We start from the raw sequence: 26259 nt of genomic DNA, 5'->3' as shown, positions 1-26259 counted from the left end.
ACTGGCGGCGCAAAATAACATTCCTCCACTCAGTCATAATACAAAGAATGGAGGACACTTCACCGGAAAGAGCACTGACGGCGCAAAATAACGTTCCTCCACTCAGTCATAATACAAAGAATGGAGGACACACTTCACCGGAAAGAGCACTGACGGCGCAAAATAACATTCCTCCACTCAGTCATAATACAAAGAATGGAGGACACACTTCACGGGAAACAGCACTGACGGCGCAAAATAACATTCCTTCACTCAGTCATAATACAAAGAATGGAGGACACACTTCACGGGAAACAGCACTGACGGCGGAAAAGAAACAAAACGCATGGACAACATTTTTCATTTTCACAATATTTATTCTGAGAGGAATTGATCAAAAACGACAAATAACAGTAATTCAAGCAACTTAGAAAGTTTCAGTAGTTTTATATGATGATATACACAGGACTGAATAACAATAAAGATTTAAGCTAAATTAATACAATTGTCAAGTAGTGAGTGAGTGAGTTGGGATTAACGCTGCTTTTAACAATATTTCAGCGATATCACAGTGGGGGACAAATATGGTCTTCACACATTGTACCCCATATGGGGGGATCGAACCCAGTTAATCCGAGAGAGAGCTTTACCCATAGCGGCCACTAGTGTATCCCTGTGAAGTAACGGAAAAGCAAAAAAAGCGTGTTTTACAGTAGATCTGATGCTATACATATCCTTTAAAATGCTACAGAAGACAAATAAAATAATTGCTCAAAAGCTAAAAAATCGTATATTTAATCAAATAACACCAATGAGACTGGGGTATCGGTGTTTAGTCCCCATGGCGTTGTCGCAGCGCATGTTCCACGTCTCTCCGTCGTCGAGGCTGCATCCACACATCCCACCACCACGACTTGCTGATCTCTGAAAAATAGGAAAATATAACGAAATATACGCTTTTTCAATTTGGGATCACGTCGAGAAGAAATACTGTAGAGCGTACAAAGTTTAGTCTCCTAATGGGAATGGTCAATCAAAATCACCTATAATTTTTAATGTGCTGAAGAGCAATGACGTATATTCAATCAACATTTTTCTTATTATTATACACAGATTAAAATTTCAAAAACGCAGCAAAGAGTGTTTGGGTGATCCTGGCACAGTCAGGCTGGTTAGGCTCTTCATCAGCTCAGGGCCCTTGCCCCCTCTACACGCAGCCCAGACAGCGAATGGGACTTCTCCCAGGAAGCGCTGCCAAGTCAAACCCACCCAGAACTTTTCGGAGAATGTGATGACTCCCCAACACTGCAGCCTTCTGCATTACCCAGATTGTCAGATGGACTGGTAGTACGCTCCCAATGTCAGTCAACAGATTGGGAGGTACCAAACCTAAGGCACCGGGAACAATGGGGAGTCGGACAACTTGGTACTTGGAATGCAAGCGTGACATTTCGAAAGCGAGGTCTGCATATTTGCCATGTTTTTCCTAAATCTTGTCAATCAAATTAGTGTCAAAAGACAATTTCACTGGATTTATCAGGTGAGGTGAAATGGGGTTTAACGTCGCGTCCAAGATTATTGCACTTATATAGCGACGTGCATGCACGTGTATGTGTGTATGTGGCTGTTTGTACTAGTCCGGACTGATGCCGATTTATAGTGCTAAAGGAGATACCATGCCGCAGTTTAACATGAATACCCCACTCAGACACAGTATACTGACTCCGAGCCGACCAGTCCTTGTTTTAGCCCCTTAATGCCGAACGCCAGACAGGGTAACAACAAGTACAATCTTTTAACGTCTTTTTGTATGATGCGGCCGGGATCGAACCCTGGACCTTCCGCTCTCCGGGCGGACGCTCTACCACAAGACCACGGAGTCGGTGTCTGGATTTATCAAAAAGGACAAGATCAGGTTTGTTGGCCTGGATATGTCTGAGGCTGAAAAGGGGCCTATTCCAAAGGATTTTGTGTTAATCATTTTCCATGACGCCCTCCATTCAGGGTCGTACCATGGATTGACCTTAGTGTCCAAACCATTATAATTATTATTAATTTTTTTTATTTATTTATATATTTTTTTTTTTTTATTTTTTTTTTTCAGGGTCGTACCATGGATTGACCTTAGTGTCCAAACCATTATAATTATTATTAATTTTTTTTATTTATTTATATATTTTTTTTTTTTTTTTTTTTTTTTTTAAATCTAAAAGTACTCTATATCACTCTGACACTTACTTTTGGTGCAGTCAACCTCATTTTCATCCATAGTGTAGCCATCGGGACATGCGCAGACGTTAGTTCCATTTGTGCGAGGGAAGCACAAATACGAACACCCGCCATTGTTGTCAGTACATCCATTTGTTACTATAAACATATATAATAAACCGCTATATACTGTAAAACAAGTTTGTAACAGTAAAGCAACATATCAAAAAAAAATATGACGAATCTATTTACAATTTATAATGAGATAAAACATGATATCAAGGAAACAGCGAATGTAAATGTCTCTTCGAACTGAAATAATTGAGGGTTGCAACAAAGATGTCTTGGGTTTTTTGTATTTTTTGTAGAAAGACTGATTACTCCACTCACGCTCATGACGTAACATCTCAGGTTATTGCGGATACGTGCCAGAACAATATATACAATGCTTTTAGTTAGAGCAGAACGCGTTACCCAAGTACCTGTTTCGTAATCACTCTGTTGGTAGGCGTGGATGTCTGACAGGTAGCGGAAGGAAGGTAACGTTGTCTCGGCGAATCCCGTACCATCCACGTTTACCCTTCTCACAACGCTGCTTAAAAAGACAAATTGACATGATTCGTTTTGAAAATGTCATTGTTCTGGACTGAAGAAGTTGTAAATTATAGATATCTTCCTGATGTTGTAGGCGATGGCAGATTTGGAGAGTGATCTTTGCGTCGTATTTTAAAGGGTAACAATCATTTTATAGATATCTACGAGGGTGTGAGTGAGTGATGTCGGGGTAGAAGAGATAGACTTTGATACTGGAAGTCTAATGTTTTGAGATATATCGAGTAGAGGATCCGGAGTTTGTCGTGGATGCCAGAAAGGTAACAGTTTGAGATATATAGAGTAGAGGGGCTTTCAATGATGCCAGCTAGGAAGGTAACATTTTGAGATATATCGAGTAGAGGAGCTTTCAAGGATGCCAGGAAGGTAACATTTTGAGATATGGGAGCTAGTCGAGGATGTTAGAAAGGTAATATTTTGAGATATAGGAGCTAGTGGAGGATGTCAGATAGGTGACATTGTGAGATATATAGAGTAGAGGAGCTATTCGAGGACGTCAGAAAGGTAATAATTTGAGATATAGGAGCTAGTCGAGGATGTTAGAAAGGTGACATTGTGAGATATAGGAGCTTGTGGAGGATGTCAGAAAGGTGACATTGTGAGATATATAGAGTAGAGGAGCTATTCGAGGACGCCAGAAAGGTAACATTTTGAGATATATGAGCTAGTCGAGGATGTCAGATAGTTGACATTGTGAGATATAGATAGTCATTGAAGATGGTGTAAAGGAGGGGTACCATTATAGGTATCAAGCTGTCATTATGGGCGGTGCTGGGAGGGTACAGTTACAGATATTTACCTGGAATTAGGTAAGATTGCGGAGTAGAAGAGGAAGTCGTTAAAGACAGCGATGGTGGAGGGGTAGTTGTCTGTCGTCAGGAGGGTAGTTCTGTTTCCTTCTTCAAGGTCCATCATCTCCAAGGTCTTGGACCCGGCGTCGCTCCAGTACAGCTTCTGGGCTGAAGATTAAACGTGAATGTAAGAATGATTAGATAATGAAGTCTGATGAGAATAAATGTTGGCCTATGTCGTGATCAAAACATTCAGCCGTTCACAATTACCAACAGTGACACACACCTAGAGACAATACAAAATATAAAGAATATATAGCTTATGTAGAATGCTGAAGTTGAACAAAGCGAATCGCTGTTTCTCTTAGTCAAATTCCATGAGTTGTACACACGTATCTTGTGGTAGGCGTTAATCCGAGAAAATTGCATGAGTGAAGACAAATTAAATGTAGCATCGGCAGTATATCAGCCATAAGTATGGAGTCACTCAGTTTACATCCTCACCATCCCTGTCCAGTGTTAGTCCCTCCGGCCATATGGAACTGACCAGCACCTGTCGGGCAGTCCCATCGTAGTTGGCCCGCTCTATCCTGTTGTCCTCGCCCCAATCTGTCCAGTACATTACACTGTTGAAGGAAAAGAAGCGTGAGATGTTGTATCAGCAGAATAGGCAGCAATCAATTAGAAATACAGTAAACTACGTTTATAACGAACTCAAAGGGACTACTTATGTTAGTTCGTTATAACCGTAGTTCGTTATATAAATATATTCAGCATAACTACAGTAAATAGTCGGGACCAAAAAGTAAGTTCGTTATATCCGTCAGTTCGTTATAAGCGTGTTCGTTATAACCGTAGTTTACTGTACGCAATATTTTTTAAATATTGATGATTTACACAATATTTCCATCTAGTGTCACAAAATAATGTCGGGATGCTATCTTTTGAAAAAATATTCTTACGTTGACTTACAGATAAAACAGGACGTAGATGAATCCTATAGCACACGATACTAATGTTAGCATTCAAGACAACACCTGATTCTCTGGACAACCATGGCCTTGTGAATCACATATGACCTTTTAAGAGCAGACAAAGCTTCACGAAGTCCCCAAAATCAAACCTACCCGTGTAAAGGATCCACTTCGATATGTCTTGGCATGTAGGTAGCAGCTCTGATCACAATCTTGTGATATTTTGTAACCATTGTTACCACGCCAATGACGTCATTGCCTTTGTCGGTGTAGAATATGAGTCTTGATACAGGATCTATTGTTATACCATCCACAGCAGCAGCTGCAAAGGGGTTACACTACATCAAACGGATGGCAAAAGTGTGCCTACAGCACTATATTACCTCAAATTTGTTCTACAGAGTTGTCAGGACCAGCTAAGCGTGGGTGAAAATGCCAGGCTTTACCTGACTATGATCCTTGGACGGTCAGCACTAACTATTTGAGGTTTTGCTTCCACGTTAAGCAGAAATGCCACAATAAAACTGAAGTACTGTTCAAAGAGGCGTTAATACACTCACTCACTCACTTATATTGACACAAGAATATTGCAACATCCATTTACCCCAGTTGAGCAATATGTACGTCTTGCTCTTCTTGGGCCCAACACTGTGTATGGCAGGTCTGTATTTGTCAGCATAGAAGATGTGGTTCGTGACCGGGTCGTATGCAGATGACCCTAGTCTCACGTTGTCCGGCAGAGCCACAGCCTTGTGTGTGAAGTCGGACATGTTGACAGACCAGATGTGTCCAGTGATGGGGTCAGTGAGAAGCATGAAGGCATCAGCAGGGGGAGCTGCAAATGTAAGATGTGATATGATGTGACCAGTGATGGGGTCAGTGAAGTCACCAGTGATGAGGTCAGTGATGTGACCAGTGATAGGGGTCAGTGATGCGACCAGTGATGGGGTCAGTGGTGTGACCAGTGATGGGGTCAGTGAAGTCACCAGTGATGAGGTCAGTGATGTGACCAGTGATGGGGTCAGTGAAGTCACCAGTGATGAGGTCAGTGATGTGACCAGTGATAGGGGTCAGTGATGCGACCAGTGATGGGGTCAGTGATGTGACCAGGGATGTAACCAGTGATGGGGTCAGTGCTATAGCAAGTGATGGGGTCAGTGATGAGGTCAGTGATGGGGTCAGTGAAATGACCCGTGATGAGGTCAGTGATGTGACCAGTGATGAGGTCAGTGATGTGCCCAATCATGGGGTCAGTGATGTGACCAGTGATGGGGTCAGTGAAATGACCCGTGATGGGGTCAATGGTGTGACCAGTGATGTGACCAGTGATGGGGTCAGTGATGTGACCAGTGATGGGGTCAGTGATGTGTTCAGTGATGGGGTCAGTGATGTGACCAGTGATGTGACCAGTGATGGGGACAGTGGTGGGGTTCAATGATGGGTGGTTCAGTGAGAGGCATTAAGACATCCGATGGTGGGGGTGGTGGTGGGGGTGGGGGGGTGGTATATGCTACAAATGTGTATTGTTTGGGTGTTTGTTGTTTAACGCTACACTCAACACTATTCCACATATAGTGATAGGGATCAGTGATGGTATAAGTGACAGGCATGGAATGAGAAGTCAAGCAGTACAAGACAGTGATCTCCCTTCAAAAATATTGTTAATCATTTAATCCTCATACCTATACATTCGGATTCCACGCTTGACCCCATGTATTCAGTGTTAAAGGCAGCTGGACATAGGTCACACTGTAACTTCCCTGATTCCTCCTGGTACCAACCGCGCTCGCACGCAACACACGTGTCATTGTCGGACACCGTCCCGGGGGCACATGAAGCTGTAACACACAGTAGTAATGATAGTTATACATGTGTACCCTGGAAATGAGAGATTATATTACAACATCAATATTATATAACTGGCTAAATTGTGATACCATTTGTTTTGGATGGCACGCGTCCTAAAGAAGTTTAAGTAAACTTGGCTTTAAATATATTTCATTATGTACATAGTTGAGAAACGTATCCTTAATTTATCATTTTAATGGCCAGGAAAACAATTACCAAACAAGCCACCCTTCTATTACATAGTTATTTGTCAATATAGTCATACTATCGGTCATTTATATTTTCAATATGGCCAAGGGCGGTGGGGTAGCCTAGTGGTTAAAGCATTCGCACGTCACGCCAAGACCTGGGTTCGATTCCCTACATGGGTAAAATGTATGAAGCCCATTACCGATGTTCCCCCGCAGGAATATTGCTGCAATATTGCTAAAAGCGACGTAAAATTCAAGTCACTCACTCCAATATGTCCACAAAACCTACTAACGGTTCATGGTACAAATGGATTTATTTTCACTCACCAAACTTTGGGTAACTTGTGGAATCAATGTTTCCTCTGGAACTTTGAAATATGTTATCATAATATATTTAACCAACCATAAAAGACATCAATCGAGACGCCGAAAAGCTTATGCACTTTACTAAGATAACTCACTACAGTAGCCCATGTCTGGGACTGACCCTACTGGACATGAGAGGTCACTGTCCGCAATGGACGTTCCTGGCTTGACTGGACCATCTGTCAGTGTCACCAGGAAGCACTCCTCGTACATCTCCTCAAGGTCATTGTAGCTGTTGTTCAAGGACGAGTAGGCCTCTGCCAGATTCTGCCTTGTTTCGACGGCTGAAAATAACATGCACTTGTATTGTGGCTATGAATTCTGAATTTGTTTTGTTTTTTTGTGACCCACTGTCCTCAGTTACAACTGCGATATGATAATAAAGAAGGTAATACCTTGACATAATAATAAATGACATTAGGATATTTTGCATTCACATAACCATTTATGCATACCAGATAGACATTTGCTTCTTGGTTGACAAATTTCGAATTATCCAGTTTGGATACCCGCATGTGTGAAATTAAAAAAATCTGAATCATCTGTACTGATCTATTTTATTTCCAGTAACCACTGTGTCATCAACTGATAAATCTTATGCCCCCCCCCCCCACCCCCCACCCCCCTCCCCACCCAAACCCCAACAACCCCCAACCCCTACCCCTTAATGTACATATGTATGAATGCTTACCACTCCAGTTACTGACAACAAAATTAGCCTCAAACTTCATTTTCGCCTTGTATCCTTCTGGAAACTGAGCGCACCCTCCAGCCTCCCGTTGACACGTTTCCACGACAACTGCGACTGTACAAGTCTCGTCCCGAACACAGGAAGTATTAGACGCGCAGACAGACGCCGTGTTTTGGATAATGGCGAGATCGGCAGCCATGTTGATTCCGACCCGTGTCTTGTAGGGGACGGTGTAGCTGAACGACACGTTGTTTGGGATCTGGAAGTCTGAAAGGTCATTTATGAGATCGTCAGCCGGATTTTACGCCACGGTAAACAATAGTCCATCAATGACCGAGACTGGATGAAGCAAGCCCAGATGCCATGAACAACGGTCCACGCCGTAAAAAAAATAGATTGCAGGGCAAAAGAAAGTATCCATTTGAAAATTGGATTCAAACATAAAAATCCAAATGATATCAAAACGTAACGTTACACAGCAAATTGAAGGTCCAAAACATACCAATGATACCCGTTTCAATTACACCACCATCGAATAAAATTTCTGGATTGTTTCATTTTCATTTTCATTTAGCCACCATCAAACAGGGGTGTATACTTTCCTTTTACCGGCAGTTTAGAAGCAATGGCGAAGAGTCAGGGAGCAAACAAGCAACACGTCACACCAATACGACATTGTGACCACCCGGTCTCCTTATAGTTGGATGATCCATCATGTCCCTCGTAATACAGACAATGTTGCAACCATGACATATGTTTGGGGTCAATCAAAACTCAAATGTTAATTGATTTTTAAAGTGCACTGAACGTTATCGTGGCATTCCTTTATTGATATTAGTGTACACATTGGGGCTGTACTTACTGACGCAAGATATAGTCTTTGCTTTAGGGGTCCACAGTTCTTCATAACATTCATACAATGGAGGATCCTCCTGGAACACCAAACCTTCGTCACATGACACGGAACAGTTCATGGCCGCTTTCGACAAGTTGGTGCAGCTAACACTGACGCCCTGGCTCAGTGTCAACTGGGACGCCTTGCATTCTGAAAGTAAGAGATGACATTTACACTGTGATATTAATATAATTATTATTTACAGATTAAAGTAAAAATGCAGAAAAAAGGGGTTTGGATGATCCTGGCACAGTCAGGCTGGTAAGGCTCATCATCAGCTCAGGGCCCTTGCCCACTCCACACGCAACCCAGGAAGCACTGCCTTGTCGAACCCACCGAGAACATTTCGAAAAGTGTGAAGTCTAAAAAAAACACCTGCGGCCTTCTACTCTACCCAGATTGACAGATGGGCGGTATTCCTGGCAACAAACCCATTCATACTCTTAGTATCATTTTCCACGACGCCCTCAACATATTCTGGGTCGTACCACGGATGGACCTCTGTGTCAAAACCACAAATATGGCGAAGACGACAATAAAACGATCGAGCTACACCATCATCTCGCTTAAGCTGGACATCCACTGACAATGTGTTGGGCTGTCTCATGTAAATCATCATCAATCATCATCATCATTCATCATCATCCATCCATCATCATCATCCATCCATCATCCATCCATCCATCCATCCATCATCATTATTATAATCATCAATCCATCCATCATCATCCATCGTCAATCATCATAATCCAACAATCATCATCCATCTTCATCCATCATCATCACATCATTCATCATCATCCATCCATCATCCATCATCATCCGTCCGTCATCGATCAATCATCATCATCATCATCATCATCATCATCAATCACCATCTATCATTATAATCATCATCATCGTCCATCCATCCATCATCATCATCAACACCATCCATCATCCATCCATCCATCATCAAACATCATCAATCATATCATCAATCCATCCATCATCATCATTATCCATCCATCCATCAATCATCAACAATCCATCATCAATCATATCATCCATCATCATCCATCCATTCGTCATCATCCATTCATCAATCCATCCATCATTATCATCATCCATCATCATCCATCCATCCATCATCATCCATCATCCATCATCATTCATCATAATCATCATCCATCATCATCATCGATCCATCCATCATCATCAATCACCATCTATCATTATAATCATCATCATTATCATCGTCGTCCATCCATCCATCCATCATCATCATCACCACCATCCATCATCCATCCATCCATCCATCCATCATCATCATTATCCATCATCATCCATCCATCCATCAATCATCAACCATCCATCATCAATCATATCATCCATCCATCCATCATCATCCATTCATCATCAATCCATCCATCATTATCATCATCCATCATCATCATCCATCCATCCATCATCATTCATCATCATCATCATCCATCATCATCATCATCATCATCCATCATCATCATCCATCCATGATCCATCATCATCCATCCATCATCATCCATCCATGATCCATCATCATCCATCCATCATCATCATCATCCATCCATCATCATCCATCCATGATCCATCATCATCCATGCATCATCATCCATCATCATCATCATCATCATCCATCCATCATCATCCATCATCATCATCCATCCATCATCATCCATCCATCATCCATCATCATCATCATCATCCATCCATCATCATCCATCCGTCATCCATCATCATCAATCATTATCCATCATCATCCATCCATCACCCATCATCATCCATCATCATAATCATCATCATCCATCATCATCATCCATCATCATCCATCAATCATCATCCATCCATCCATCATCATCATCATCCATCAATCATCTTCCATCATCATCATCATATCATCATCCATCATCATCATATCATCAATCATCATCCATCAGCATCAGCATCAATCAGCATCAGCATCATCATCCATGAGCATGCATCATCCATCCATCATCATCCATCCATGATCCATCATCATCCATCCATCATCATCATCATCATCATCCATCATCATCCATCATCATCCATCCATCATCATCCATCCATCCATCATCATCCATCCATCATCCATCCATCATCATCCATCCGTCATCCATCATCCATCATCATCCATCCATCATCATCCATCCATCATCATCCATCCATCACCCATCATCATCCATCATCACAATCATCATCATCCATCATCATCATCCATCCATCCATCATCATCATACATCATCATCCATCAATCATCATCCATCCATCCATCCATCATCATCATCCATCAATCATCATCCATCCGTCATCCAACATCCATCCATCATCATCAATCATCCATCCATCATCATCCATCCATGATCCATTATCATCATCATCCATCATCATCATCCATCCATCCATCATCATCATCATCCATCCATCATCATCATCATCCATCAATCATCATCCATCCGTCATCCAACATCATCAATCATCCATCATCATCCATCCATGATCATCATCCATCCATCATCATCCATCCATTATCCATCCATCATCATCCATCCATCCATCATCATCATACATCATCATCCATCCATCATCATCCATCCATCCATCATCATCATCATCCATCAATCATCATCCATCCGTCATCCAACATCATCAATCATCCATCATCATCCATCCATGATCATCATCCATCCATCATCATCCATCCATTATCCATCCATCATCATCCATCCATCATCATCCATCATCATCCATCATCATCATCATATCATCTATCATCATCCATCATCATCATTATATCATCAATCATCATCCATCAGCATCAGCATCCATCAGCATCAGCATCCATCCAGCATCATCCATTATCATCCATCATCATCCATTATCATCCATCACCATCCGTAATCATCATCATCATATCATCCATCATCATCCATCCATTATCCATCCATCATCATCATCCATCCATCCTTAATCATCATCATCCATCATCATCATCATCCATCTATCCATCCATCCATCATCATCATCACTATCATCATCCAACATCATCCATCCATCATCCAGCGTAAAACCATACTCACTCACTGACTTCACCATGTAAGTCGATCTCATTGTAGTACAACACAGCAATAAACGCTATCGATCATTACCTGGGCATTTGTTCTCATTACAAACATATGTTTCTTCAGCAGATCCTTCACATGGTTTTCCGAGCTCAGGCTCAGGAGAAGGATTGTCACAAGCCCTTGACCTTGACCTTACACCCCCGCCACAGGTCACAGAACACGAGGACCATGGAGTCCAAACATTCCACTTGCCATGAACTGAAAGAGTCGCAATACATCAACATTGTGTCCAAAAGTGTTCTCGTTTTGCGTTATTAATTTTTTTAAGACATTATCGCAAGGTTTATTTTGAAGAAAGAAAACACAGTTAAGCTCATGATTTTGAGTTGTAGCTGAGAAGAATATCTACCTAGACAGCCCCGACCACATGATTGCCTATTGGCATCAGACAGTACTACCAATCGTAGTCTTATGTTCTGGTGTTTCACAGAACCTCTCCTTGTAGACTTGCCTATTGGTGTCTCACAGCAACACCTTTTGTAGTCTTGCCATATTGGTGTCTCATCTCCTAGTTATGTCTCACAGTACCGTAGTCTCACCTATTGGTATTTCGCAGTATCGCCCCTTGTAGTCGTCAGTGCAGGTACAGTTTACCCCTCCCTTGATATTCTCACACATAGCGCCATGTTCACACTTGTTGTCCACGACACAGTAGTCCGGTGGTATCTCGCACGTCAGGCCAGAGAAGCCTCCTTTACACGTGCACTTGAAGCCATACTTGAATGATCGACAGTAGTGCTCGGGACAGGGGCTAGGAGAACATCGGTCGATCTCTGTGGGGAAAGAATACAGTCCTAATCCTACAACACATCTGCACTGAATTGTTGAAATTACTCAGCTCCAATTAGTCAATCAGCGGTTTCAAATTACAATAACCGTCCCCGATTGAAACAGCTGACTTGACGTACGGACACATCGCTAATATTTACACAAAAGTAATTCTATATTTGGGAATAATATGTACAAATGTAAAGTTGTGGTAAGTACAATACTCAAAGTAGGCATTGGAAGACAGTTTGGGTTGAAAAACACAACAGAAAACAATTAAGTGATAGTATTTCAAGAGAGGTTCCCACGTGTTTTCTTTAACAGTGACCTTGAACCTGTCATATATGCGAGTCATGTTTGTAAAAAAACCAATAAACATTTACACCGCCATGCTTTTGTTTTAGGATATTATCGGTATTCTCTTAATTCAGATCGATAACCCACTTAAATCCTCTGACTGAACCCATGCCGCTTCGCTAATATCAAACAGTTCCTGTTTAATTTTTTCATGGTAGAATGGAGATAGACTTGATGTGTTTGCAATGTAAAGCCAGCTAGTTTACCCGTTATCTTAACTGCGCACGATTTAACATTTGAAACCTCATGGTGCAAGTTCGGTTCAAAAAGTAATCAGGAACGGTAAAATCTAAGGAACAGCTAACTTAGCCCACATTGTGATTTTGACACGATTTCGTTTGTAAAATCTCAACTTCTGTATTCTTTCACAAGATTATCAGGTTAATATATACTAGTCAAGAGAAGTTAAAGAACACCCGATTGACTTTAGTTAATCTGTCGTGGCTGGTGGGTATTTCAACACACAGCCTTCTGGTTGTGGGTGTTCTTTAACTTATTTTGAGCAGTATATATACACTGAATCCTTTTACTTCTGAATCTAGTCACATGAACATGTCATAGCTCACCTAAATATGTCATAGCTTACCTGAACAGACACTGGGTACCACCATGCTGATCTTCGATGGATCCGAGGCCTTGATTTTGTTGATGAGAGAATCGAACCCAACATCTCCAGGTGAGCAGGACCTGGCCATGTGAGCTATAGTCCTCGAGACATTGCTTAGTGGCATCACGTAGATCTCCCTCAAACTCAATTCTGAAAACAAATCATCAATATATAATGCAGTATTGCCCTGCTGCTGTTTACATCATCATCGATTTATTTACATGTTGTGATCATGGTCCAACAAGATAAATACATTTTGACATCTATGCTGGTCGTAAGAGGCGACTTATGGATCGGACGGTCAGGCTAGGTGAGTGAGTGAGTTGGGTTTAACACCGCTTTTTACAGTATTCCAGCTTAATGTGGGAGGAAAGCCCCAAGTGATGCAGGTCTCAGACGTTTACCCCTTCGGTTAAACCCACGGGCAGGGTATGGTGCTGAACCGGGATTCGAACTCACAATCATAGGTTTCTGGCGTGCCCAAGGGACAGCGAATCGTGGGGCCTTAGACGACTGGGCCACCCGTGCCCCCCTCAGGCTAGGTGACTATCGACAGTCATCGTACACTGATGGCGTGGATCGTTGCTCATAATATCGAGACCCTTGAAGATCAGGGTTAGAATTATAGGTCTGTCAACCCCATGCTTGCCGTAAAAGGCGACTATGCTTGTCGTCAGAGGCGACTAACGGGATCGGGTGGTCAGGCTTGCTGACTTGCTGGTTAATGCATGTCATCGTATCCCAATTGCGTGGATCGATGCTCATGATGTCAATCAATGGATTGTCTGGTGCAGACTCGATTACTTACAGACCGCCGTTATATAGCTGGAATATTGCTGAGTGCAGCGTTAAACAACAAAGAAACAAAAAAATCATAATATCGATCACTGGATTGTATGGTCCAGACCCGTTTATTTACAGAGCGCAGTCATATAGCCGGGATACTGCTGCGTGTGGCGTTAAATAATTAGCAAACAGTGTAATATAAGAATAAATATATATCTTCGTTCTATTGATTTCAATGAAATACTAGCTGCAGGTTTTCCTGTCAATCGGAGACCCCGGATGTTGCCGCAATCACACATATGGGTTAAAGGACTTAGTCTACACTACAAACCCAATTGAGGCTGTAGTGTTTTATGGGGTTAATCGGAAATAAATCAGAAAGGCTTACTCAATGTTTATTAATGCAACTACAGACGCATGCATATACATCTATGGTCTGTATATATAACATCGTTATGTACGAGGGGCGTTCAATAAGTTTTGCAACGTGGGCATTTGTGTTTACACAAACAATGTCAAATTGTGGCAGGTGTGACACTAGTCATAACACCAGGTTGACACGTGTCATAACCAGTTCCAGACACAACAATAAGTTAGATGTTATGGCTTCATTCATCCTAGGGTGGTCACAATCATGGATTTTCTCAAACATAAACAACGCGCTGGAGTAAGTTCCTTACCAAAGCTCCGGTTCACAAGTCGAGAATTGCACAGGCCGCCATATATGAATGTAGATCCGAACAGTTAAATCACCCCCCCCCCCCCCCCCCCCTACAGCCCAGACTTTGCTCCCAGTGACTATTTCCTGTTCCGGCAAATGAAATCTGCCCTACGTGGAAGACGCTTCCAGGATGACGAGGACATAAAGGCTGCCACAGAGGCGTGGTTAGAGGGCCAATCTGCGGGTTTCTTTTAAAGTGGTATTAAAAGCTTGAAGGACAAATGGAATAAGTGTATTGGGGTGAATGGAGATTATATTGAAAATTAAAGTGCAAAAGTTATTCTACGAATTGGTCTTATATTGAAGTTGCAAAATTTATTGAACGCCACTCGTATGTATTGAGAATGACTTGTCTTCCATTTCAAAAGTACATGCGTTAAAAGCTGCTAAGATCTGCTAAGATAAAATATTCAAAAGGATCCATGTAAAATCACCTGTCCCTTGTTCGATATGGATGGTAAGCTCTGTTCCCTCCGGCACGAAGCACAGAGGTACTTCGTTTCCATAACGTGCCACCCTGCTGCCAGCCCTGTAGATGTCCACGAAACTGGGATAGCCTTTCCACACTACCGCCATGTGTGTCCACAGGTCCTGGGGGACGTAGGTGTTCACTGGGACCTCCTGACTGATAACCCACCAATGAAAATCAGTGTGAGTTAGTGAGTATGGGTTTGTGTAAAAACACCAGCAGGTCTTGTCATGGGGAAGGGCACAATGCATTTCACATACTGCATCAAACGGGAAATCCAGGCCCAAACCCTGATTTAAAGATGACCTGCTGTATAGTTACAGCATTGTATAGACACCCTCCTGTGAATAGATACCCTCCTATGTAAATGCCCTGCTGTATAGATACAGCATTGTATAGACACCCTCCTGTATAGATACAGCATTGTATAGACACCCTCCTGTGAATAGATACCCTCCTGTGTAAATGCCCTGCTGTATAGATACAGCATTGTATAGACACCCTCCTGTATAGATACCCTCCTGTATAGATACACTCCTGTGTAAATGCCCTGCTGTATAGATACAGCATTGTATAGACACCCTCCTGTATAGATACCCTCCTGTATAGATTCCCTCCTGTGTAAATGCCCTGCTGTATAGATACAGCATTGTATAGACACCCTCCTGTATAGACACCCTCCTGTATAGATACCCTCCTGTGTAAATGCCCTGCTGTATGATACAGCATTGTATAGACACCCTCCTGTGAATAGATACCCTCCTGTGTAAGTGCCCTGCTGTATAGATACCCTCCTGTATAGACACCTCCTGTATAGATACCCTCCTGTGTAAATGCCCTGCTGTATAGATACCCTCCTGTTAGACACCCTGCTGTGTAGACACCCTCCTGTATATATATTCTCCTGTACAGATACCCTCCTGTACAGACACCCTCCTGTATATATATTCTCCTGTATAGATACCCTGCTGTATAGACACCCTCCTGCATAGATACCCTCCTGTATAGACACCCTGCTGTATAGACACCCTCCTGTATATATATTCTCCTGTATAGATACCCTGCTGTATAGACACCCTCCTGCATAGATACCCTCCTGTATAGACACCCTGCTGTATAGACACCCTCCTGTATATATATTCTCCTGTATAGACACCCTGCTGTATAGATACCCTCCTGTATAGACACCCTCATGTAAAGATACCCTCCTATATAGACACCCTGCTGTATAGATACCCTTCTGTATAGATACCCTGCTGTATAGACACCCTGCTGTATAGATACCCTCCTGTATAGATACCCTTCTGTATAGATACCCTCCTGTATAGACATCCTGCTGTATAGACACCCTCCTGCATAGATACCCTCCTGTATAGACACCCTCTTGTGTAGACACCCTGCTGTATAGACACCCTGCTGAATAGATACCCTGCTGTATAGATCCCCAGTCGTATAGATACCCTCCTGTATAGATTCCCCGTTGTATAGATCCCAAGTCGTATAGATACCCTCTTGTATGGATACCCTGCTGTATAGATACCCTCCTGTATAGATACATGTTCAGAAACCCGAGGCATAAATATAGTAATGTCTTAACACCCGATGGATTTATACCACAAAGTACAGATACCTAATGTACACACCCTCTCATCCTTATATTTGTCCGAGTGGTCAGTTCAAAGGTCATCTGATGCCCTCTGGTGGGATGACTGAGCACAAGTGAGATGTTTCTGCTACTTCTGCTTTGGGGCAGCGAGCGGTACCAGAAGGCGAGGGACAAATCCTCTACCCAGTCGTTCAGGACAGGGCCAAAATTCAACTGAACAGGACCTTTGACCAGTACATCGAATGCTTAAAAAAATGAACATGATAATTATGAAGATCCATACAGAATGCGACCATGACTTTGAATTGGTAATATCCATTATGCAAAGGTGAATCGAAGAAAGACTAGTCAACTTCACTGAATTATCGTTGATCAACGTTCTCTGAAACATTCGAAACTTCAGTTCAGTTTCTTTAGTTAAATAATTTTAAACCTCTTTGAAAAATATATCAGGTCAGTTTAATGTTTGAGGCAAATATTTGACAAATGATGATAATTTGAGCAAATCTGGGAATCGAACCCACTAAGGGATGCAACTACGCAGGGCCTTAAGCCATGTGTCCATCCATGCCAAACCTCCTGTATGACTGCGGCTCACAGCTGTACTCACGAACACATTGGCTCACGCTAGAACTCCCAATTCCAACAGTGGACGATTCCGAAGAGCATGGAATGCAACTTTTTCCAAACCGATTCGGCTGATATGCTCCAAAAGGACAAGGGTCGCAGGGTATCAGTCCAGTCACAGAAAAATTGCCAGGCTGGCACATCGCTGTTTCAGGAAAAAAAGTTTAAAAATTAAATAGTTCAGATCTATATTTGGCCATATGTATGTGTAACAACATGCAATAACGAAGATACGAAGTCCTCAGCATCGACAGAATATAGAAATAGCGAGTTCAACGTGGAGTGGAGTTCCGTTATTGGACCAAACTTGAAGTTCGAGTTAACAAGGTTGTTTTGTAGTTGATGAAGGATTGCGTACGTAGATACATTGACATACAAATAAATATATAATCTCACCCGAGTGTCTTTTGATATAAAATATATCTCCATCTACACGACTCGATACAAATTAAAACAGTTTTAAACTCTTTCCACGAGTATTGATGTATTAACATTTACCATGATTCAAATTCATTCTTCCAACATGTTTCGTCATAACCAGCTTCTTTGGTGTAAAAAGTAGACCTATTAACCAAGTTCAGCATCACTGAAAACTACACTTTGATACAGGCTCATGGACACTCTTGGCTCGGGAAGATAAGCTTTCACGGCAGAGAAGCAAGGGATGCTATTTGATTTGGACATCATGGTGACAGATGACGTCACAATGGGGATCCAATTCATTGTGGCTGATATTTCCTTGGAGATATACTTGATCTCACCCAAGCGATACCTCTTGTGGAAGCCAGTTTTGGATGGTAGACACATTTCAAGTGCTCCCTCAGAAAACAAAATATCAACTCAGGGGATGTAGAGTATATTGGTGAACTTACGCATTTAAAACAAGCAAAAATAACCAATTTGTATTAACCATAGCAGGCATTTCACACAGTAAGACCGCCACTCACCGATACAGTCCCGGTAAGTTTTACTTCCATTGTTCTTTGTACCGGTCATCTGACCACACGGAGTGCACTGTGTCTGACCACTGGTGTCGGAGTAGGTGTGGACCGGACACGCCTCACAGGTGTCCACTTCCTGGTTGTGGAACGTCCCACGTGGACAATGAACTGTAACAATATTGAACAGATGGCCATGATCAATATCTGATCGAGTAAAGCAAGTAGTGCATGCACATTATTCACAACCTTCCATGTCTGATAATTTAGTTTGGTATAGATGGAACACAGCAGAACTGTTGAAATTCAGTATCAGCCAAATCTCATTATGTTCGCATTACCAAGGATTACGAGAAATTGAGTAGTCGCCCAAGAAACGATTGAGACGAAAAAGGAGTTTCTGATGTTTTACAATCTTGGTGTTATGACATAATTAGATATGGTATAATTATATCATTTGTGCGTGGAATATATATCCGCTTAATGTTCCTACCACAGAGTAACCTTGACACGTTGGATATCACCTTCCCAGGCCCACACGTCACAGTCAGATTTCCAAGACTTCCAATTATGAAGTTTGCTGCTCTTGAGCCGTTGAGGGACCGACGGGTGGAGTTGAGGACGATACCGACGAAGTCTGTCACATTCTCGGTTGTCAAGGGACTAAGACATACAAAGGATGGACCTATTATCAGTGTGGAGTGAATTCAAATCGTTTTTCAGAAATTTCTGTCCTGCCACGTCATGCAGTTTTGAAGCTTATTTAATTTAATGAATCATGCAAGCATTTCCTGGTTGTGAAATCATTCGTCGTCTTGAGAGGAGTTTTTTGTCACTTAGAATCTTTATGCATAGATGTAAGTATGAAACAGGCGAAGCGTCTTCCTTGGTTTAATTTATTGAGCGATAGCAGATCATCGATTTATTTTAGGTTTAAACGTCTTAGCCAAATTCCCTTGTTTTGTTTGTAGGTTTTTTAACCAACCCGAGAAGAGATGCAAAATTGTTAATGCATAAAGATGCAGAAAGTAATAGGTCAGCAAGAAGGGGATCACAATCGGTGCCAATGAGGACGCGTACTTCTTGCCTTAAAGGCAACAATAGATATTATCAATGAGGAGGTCCAGCATATCACATATTGTCATCTTCCCCAGGCAAGGGCGTTAACTGACTATAAAAGTCCAGTTTCCACCCTTGCCGAACTAGGCCGGAATATCCATGCTTGATCGTAGCGCCATCAATGGCTAATACGAGCTATGTCCCTGCTATGTTCCTCCTATTGACCAATCAGATCCCTTGTCTCTTATGAATTGCATTTTCCTCAAACAAGACGGCGGCGCCCAGTCAAGACGGTCTGCTCAATAATCAACATTTATATTGTAATGAGACGGGTCTAGCCCCGTGAAGTGCATCAAATCACTTGAGCACCTGATTAAAATAATGAAAGAATTTGCAAAATATCTGAACACGCCTAGTCGTCAGTACACATGCTTTGCAAATCCTGCAGTCGACCGAAGTCCGCACGTTGAAATCCACGTTGTTTACGAACCGGATGTCAAGTTCGTTACGCGATTTTGTTTAGACTATGCATAGACTCGTCAGTCCAGCCAAAATCTAACTCCATAATTGTGGCCTTGTTAGGCAAGGGTGGAAACTGGACTTTTATAGTCAGTTAACTCCCTTTCCTCGGGAAGATGGGTGGTTGCGACCAACAGACGTAATCTTGTTGAAAGTGGGATTTGAACACAACCGGAGGATTGTGGTACTCAAACTCGGTCTGGTACCATAAGGCCATTGGGATTGAACGCATGAAAAAATAGTATTACGCTAATTTAACGGAAAGTCTTGCCACTTGGGATGCCAAGAATGGGTTTTACACGGTAACACTAGATCACACGTGATTTATCATTTCGGTGACATCAATGAGCATGTTAATCACTTTGGTGACATCAGCGAGCACGAGAATGGCGTTGACAAACCAAGATTATTAAAAACCGATTTAAATCACGGTAATCGGATTTTGGCCTGACTAATTGCGCTTTTGACGACTGGGCCACTCGTTTCCCCTACTACAATACCACAATGAAATCATTTTAACGTATTTTAACGTATACTAGTATAGAGCGAAAGTCGACGTCTAATAAGCATTAAGATTTCACTTTAAATTTACCGAGTTCTGTCCGTGAAAACCCAGTTGAACCTGACATCGATGCGGGACAATGGTTTCCTTTTACGTCTCCTTACAGCGCCACTGCCTACATCAGTATTGTTGCCGAGTCCCTCGTTGCTGTCAGGAGCCAGCGTTGCGTTCCAAATAGGCGTCGGGGAAGACATGTTGCCAACATCAGTAGTGTTGCCGAGTCCTACGTCGCTGTCAGGAGGTAATGTTGCGTTCCAAACAGGCGTCGGAGAAGTCATGCCGCCAACATCCCTTCGTCTCCTCAACAACAGATCAGAAGCTTTGGTCGGTTCAGGTTTCTCCGATAGCTCGCTACCTTCATTCGCATATTCCCCCACCAATTCAAGGTCAACAACTCCTTCTTCGTCTAAATAGTCTTCTTCAAGGTCAAGGTCATCACCATCTTCATAGTAGTAGTAATACTCCTCGTCTTCCTCATGAAAATCATCGTCATCTGCCTCAATGGCACCACATTTCACGTCGACGTTTTCAACAGTACATTTACCATCGTCGCAATCGTGAGTTGATGACTCAATAAGATTCTCTAAAAACTTATCTGCGATCTCGGAATTGTCAGAGCAGTTCCCTCCATAGTAGAACAGATGGGACGGAAGGTTGTAGGAGTCAGGGAATACCAATGCTGAAAAAGAATGAATTTTTTATGGTCGGTGTGTCAAACAACAATAAGAAAATATGGCGATGAGTAACTGTTGCTTTTGCTCACCAGGTACATCAAAAGTGTTTGTGTGTTTGTTTGTTTAATGCCACACTCAGCTATATTCCAGGTATATCAAGGCGGTCTATAAATAATCCAGTCTGGACCAGACAATCAAGTGATTATGGTAGTGAAATCGTTTTGTTATCAAGTAAGGAAAAGTGTTTCTGGGAACTGCGGCCTGGTAGATGGGAGAGGGCAGAATAGTGTTGTTTTCTTGTTCCTATCCACAGTTCCATCAATGGCACATTTGCAATACAGATTAAAATGTGTTCAAGGAGATTTTGTAAAAATATTTTCCCCGAAAGAATAGTTTGTCTTAGTCGAAATGTACATGCAGGGATATATTTTAGAGGCTGCCAAAGCCCTTCTGGGACGCAAGAATTGTTGGTCTATTCAGCAGTGTGATAAGTGGGACGCAACTAAGATCGCATTTCTTCCGCAGGTTCAGCGTTTAGATTTTGGTGTACGTAAAACAATCCTTTATATATTTAAATTTTTCAGTAATTTAACTAAAAATCTACCTCTTTTATGGCCTAGGTACCTGTTCTTCGCCTTTAGCCTTAGCAGAGCGAATTCTTGCATATGTTTTTGTTAAGTAGGATTCGGGATTCAGGGGTGAGGTAATATTAATCAGTCAGAAATTAATGGGGTTTTTTTATTCATGGGTGTGGATGGTGCCACCTTCTGCGTCTTATAAATAACCATAGACCGATAAATCCAAATGATATCTGAATACAGTAAATGTAAACATAATGACTAGGACAAAGTTGCTAGTTCCAAGCTGTTACCAAAGGTACAAACGGGTGTAGGGTCAATCACTTGCAAATCACAAAGCCATCGCTTCAATTCAACTTTTTTTAATGCTTTCGGTTCCAGAAACATTCTTCATAATGATCGAACCTGCAAATTATATTTTTCATTAAAATATCGTTGATTTTTTCTTTCTTTCAGTTTGTAGGATGAAGAAAACAATGTGATAATGGGAAAAAACTGTAGTTGTAGTTCATCCTTGTTGGCAAGTAGGTTTAACATAAACAGAACTTTCGCTGTAACTCGGTCAGTATATTCTAGTTTATCATGTACTTAATACGTACTGGAACAATCAGGTACGTGAGATGAAGGCAGCCACCCTCCCTTGGAGCCGCATATGTATGTATTGCGGTAGGCCTTGTCACCCGGGACATCATGATCAGCATGGCATTGAGCCTGACAGGTTTCTCCTCCGAAGATCTTGTCACATACAAGAGCACCATTACTTGGCGGCTTCAGATCGGGGCATGCTTTCTCTGAAACAAAATCCAGTATACAGTTGGACATTGTGATGATGCTTTGTGTATTGCTTGTGTGTAGAGCAGGACATGCTTACACCTTTCGCTAACGCCAGGTGGCATGGCTGAGTTTCAGTGAAACATTTATACTATTTCATCACTATTTGGCCTTTTTACGCCGAATGGCATCTCTTTCGGCAGATAAACGAGACTTACTATTCATTGACGTTTAATATTTGAGGTACCGACTGGGGTACCATTTGTACGGAAGAGCGAGTGAGTGACTTGGGTTTAACGCCGCTTTTAACAGTATTCCAGTTATATCACGGCGTGTCAGCTTAAAATGGGAGGAAAGCCCGAAGTGATGCAGGTCTCAGACGTTTATCTCTTCGGTGAATCCTACGAGCACGGGTATGGTGCTGACAAACGTAGAAACATAATCGGGACGAATCGGGATTCGAACCCACAATCATAGGTTTCTGGCGTGTCCACGGGACGCAACTCTGCACAGCGAATCGCGGCGCCTCAGACGACTGGGCCACCCGTGCCCCCTGTACGGAAGAACACCGGCGCACGGTTTCCACAGTGAAGGGCAAACTGTAGTCGTTGTTGCATTTTAACGCTTCATGGGAAGGGACCGCAATCCAACATCTTTGTCGGTGACTGCTGATATCCATCCCCGATTATCCAGTGATTGTATCTCCATTCTATAGTTATAAATACATTCGCCACCATAGCGGAAGTGGCGTCACCATCTCAGCTTCTCTTATCACAAACTCGCACAAAATTTCATGAGGTTGAAGTTTAATCGAGTCAGAATACTGTTTAAAATTAACGTTTAGCTGGGAAAATATATTTTCCATGCGCATTAAGATGAGGAGGATGTCCTTGTACTGAAATGCGTTTCCGGTTTTATTTGAGACGGCGAGTCTTGTTCTGGTGATAACAACCGCTTATTTCAGGCTAAAAACCAAGCATGGTGGCAGGGTATATATGTGACCCGCCATGAGAAAAGGTTTGAATCCTTGTTAGATGTTATACAAAAATATGGTGATATGTTTATCATGCTTGGAGGTGACTTTAATTCCCGAACCGGTAATGAGCCCGATGCCGCAGAGAGTGATATTGCTGAAAGGCTTGGCATCCAGGAACCTTCTGATATTTATGGCAACGTGATCACCAAACGTTTCTCTTGTGATACTACTGTTAATCGCCTTGGTAAGATTTTACTAAACGTATGTAGTGCTTTCAATTTGTGCATTTTCAATGGCCGATGTGGATCAGACGCGGCAAAAGGTGACTATACCTTCATCAGCCACAATGGCATAAGCGTAATCAACTATATTGTTGCATCCCCTTCATTGTTTAAGTTGTGCAAACAGTTTGACATTGCAAATAGAACAGAGTCGACCCATATGCCAGTTACATGTTCATTTCACGCACGTGCCAAAGCTGGATCGAGAGACCGTGAGCGTGTTGCACGAGACCCAGGGGACAGCTACCGCTTTGTGTGGAACGAGGACAAAACTCAAACTTTTAGAGACAGTTTACTGTCTACAAATTCTATTTCAATGCTTGACAAGTGTTCAGATTTTATCGCTTCAGGTAAAATTGATAAAGCAGTTGAGGTATTTTCAGATGTTTTATGTACCGCTGCGAAATGTATGAAACGCCCTTCTTATATCTAGAAGTAAACAGCCATGGTTCGATAAGGAGTGTGAATACCACCGCTGTGAAAGATATAGGCTTCTTAAGGTTTTCCGATCACTAAAAGATTCGTCATCACTTTGTAACTTTATTAAGGCAAGAAATACTTATACACATGTTATCCGTGAAAAAAAGAAGTTATATCAAGACAATGCACAGAGTACCATTTTGACTAACTTGGATAATAGTAAAATATTTTGGGCAAATTTGAAAAGTCTGTCTGCTACCACTGTCCGTCCTAAGCCAAATATAAATATTGAGCAATGGTTTTCACATTTTAAGGGGTTGTTCGATTCAGAAATGGGGGATGAAGATAACACTGTGCCAGATAACAATTTTGATGACTTAACTCAATCAATCTTAGACTCGCCAATTGAACAGCAGGAGGTAATTGAGGCAATTAACAAATTGAAAACAGGCAAAGCTTATTGCTGAAATGTTCAAATACGCATGCGATGTGTTAGTTCCCTATATTACCTGTCTGTTTAACGTTATGTTTGATTCCGCTTATTTTCCGATTTCCTGGTCGACTGGCCAAATTGTACCATTACACAAGAAAGGGGATACTAATACACCCGATAACTACCGAGGGATTACAGTATTAAGTATTTTTAGCAAGCTATATATTTCTGTTCTAAATAGAAGGTTGCAGTCTTGGTGTGATGCCTATGATAAAGTTGTGGAGTCGCAAGCAGGATTTCGTTGTGGCTATTCCACAATTGATAATATGTTTATTTTACAGTCAGTTATACAGCGTTATCTGGGGAAGAAGCGAGGTAAACTATATGCTTTATTTGTAGACTTCTCCAAAGCGTTTGACTCTATAAACAGATCAAAACTATGGATAGTTTTGAAATACAGTGGTGTGTCACCTAAAATGTTTAAGTGTATACAATCCATATATACGACTGTACGTTCCTGTGTAAAGTTTAACAATAACTTCTCAGATGTATTCGATTGTGACTTGGGTGTCCGTCAAGGCTGTGTACTGAGCCCGTTTTTGTTTTCATTGTTTATCAATGATCTAGCTGTTGAAATTGAGGCTAACTGTGAACCCGGAATCCAGCTCCATCCAGACATAATTCAACTATTCCTGCTACTCTTTGCTGATGATGTAATTCTTATATCAGATACTGTGTATGGCCTCCAAAAACGCATCGATGTACTCGAACACTATTGCCAGAATTATTTCCTAAAGGTAAATCTTGATAAGTCGAAAATAGTAGTTTTTAAGAATGGTGGTGTACTTTCTAGATCTGAGAAATGGTATTTCAGTGGTTGTCAGTTGGAATGTGTATCATCGTACAAATATTTGGGAGTTGTATTTTCAAAGAATTTATCATGGTCGAAACATACTTACAGTGCTTCATTACAGGCTAAACGGGTATTGTTCTCGGTTCTAAAATCCCTTTCATCACTTAAACCTATTCCACTGAAACTATTTTTTAAAATATTCGATACTAAAATTGCTCCAATTATGTTATATGGGGCTGAAATGTGGAGTTTTGAAAACTGCAAAGAAATAGAAAGTATCCATGTACTTGCTTGTAAACGTCTGCTAGGTGTTAAAACGTCTACTCCCAATCATGTTGTGCGAGGAGAGTGTGGAAGATACCCACTGTACATTTCTGCGTATAAACGCTGTATAAAATATTGGTGTAAACTTATGTCCCTACCACATTCACGATATCCCAAGAAAAGTTATGATATGTTATTTCAGCTAGCCACACATGGTAAAACTAATTGGGCTACAAAAGTCAAAACTCTTTTATACAGCCTTGGATTTGGATAT

General features: G+C 41.7%; 1 protein-coding gene across 1 annotated transcript in view; it reads right to left on the bottom strand.

Moving 5' to 3' along the window:
* Positions 1 to 255: 255 nt before the first annotated feature.
* Positions 256 to 26259, bottom strand: part of LOC124112930 — a 41596-nt gene continuing 15592 nt past the window's right edge. Inside the window, exons 7-27 of the mRNA XM_048387585.1 lie at positions 22587 to 22778; positions 20766 to 21414; positions 19089 to 19258; positions 18605 to 18766; positions 17641 to 17802; positions 17068 to 17275; positions 15390 to 15580; positions 13428 to 13598; positions 12256 to 12489; positions 11741 to 11914; positions 8523 to 8705; positions 7661 to 7927; positions 7065 to 7253; positions 6247 to 6402; positions 5169 to 5399; positions 4718 to 4886; positions 4095 to 4216; positions 3599 to 3758; positions 2670 to 2782; positions 2218 to 2346; positions 256 to 903 (exon numbers count right to left, since the gene is read on the bottom strand). Of these exons, the coding sequence (XP_048243542.1) occupies positions 812 to 903; positions 2218 to 2346; positions 2670 to 2782; positions 3599 to 3758; positions 4095 to 4216; positions 4718 to 4886; positions 5169 to 5399; positions 6247 to 6402; positions 7065 to 7253; positions 7661 to 7927; positions 8523 to 8705; positions 11741 to 11914; positions 12256 to 12489; positions 13428 to 13598; positions 15390 to 15580; positions 17068 to 17275; positions 17641 to 17802; positions 18605 to 18766; positions 19089 to 19258; positions 20766 to 21414; positions 22587 to 22778 (4124 nt within the window). The 3' untranslated portion in view covers positions 256 to 811. The remainder of the gene's footprint in view (positions 904 to 2217; positions 2347 to 2669; positions 2783 to 3598; positions 3759 to 4094; positions 4217 to 4717; positions 4887 to 5168; positions 5400 to 6246; positions 6403 to 7064; positions 7254 to 7660; positions 7928 to 8522; positions 8706 to 11740; positions 11915 to 12255; positions 12490 to 13427; positions 13599 to 15389; positions 15581 to 17067; positions 17276 to 17640; positions 17803 to 18604; positions 18767 to 19088; positions 19259 to 20765; positions 21415 to 22586; positions 22779 to 26259) is intronic.

This window comes from Haliotis rufescens, unplaced genomic scaffold, assembly GCF_023055435.1.
Source record: "Haliotis rufescens isolate VD_foot unplaced genomic scaffold, xgHalRufe1.0.p SCAF_7, whole genome shotgun sequence".
Taxonomy (NCBI): domain Eukaryota; kingdom Metazoa; phylum Mollusca; class Gastropoda; order Lepetellida; family Haliotidae; genus Haliotis; species Haliotis rufescens.
This window is presented reverse-complemented; position numbering and strand designations above follow the sequence as displayed.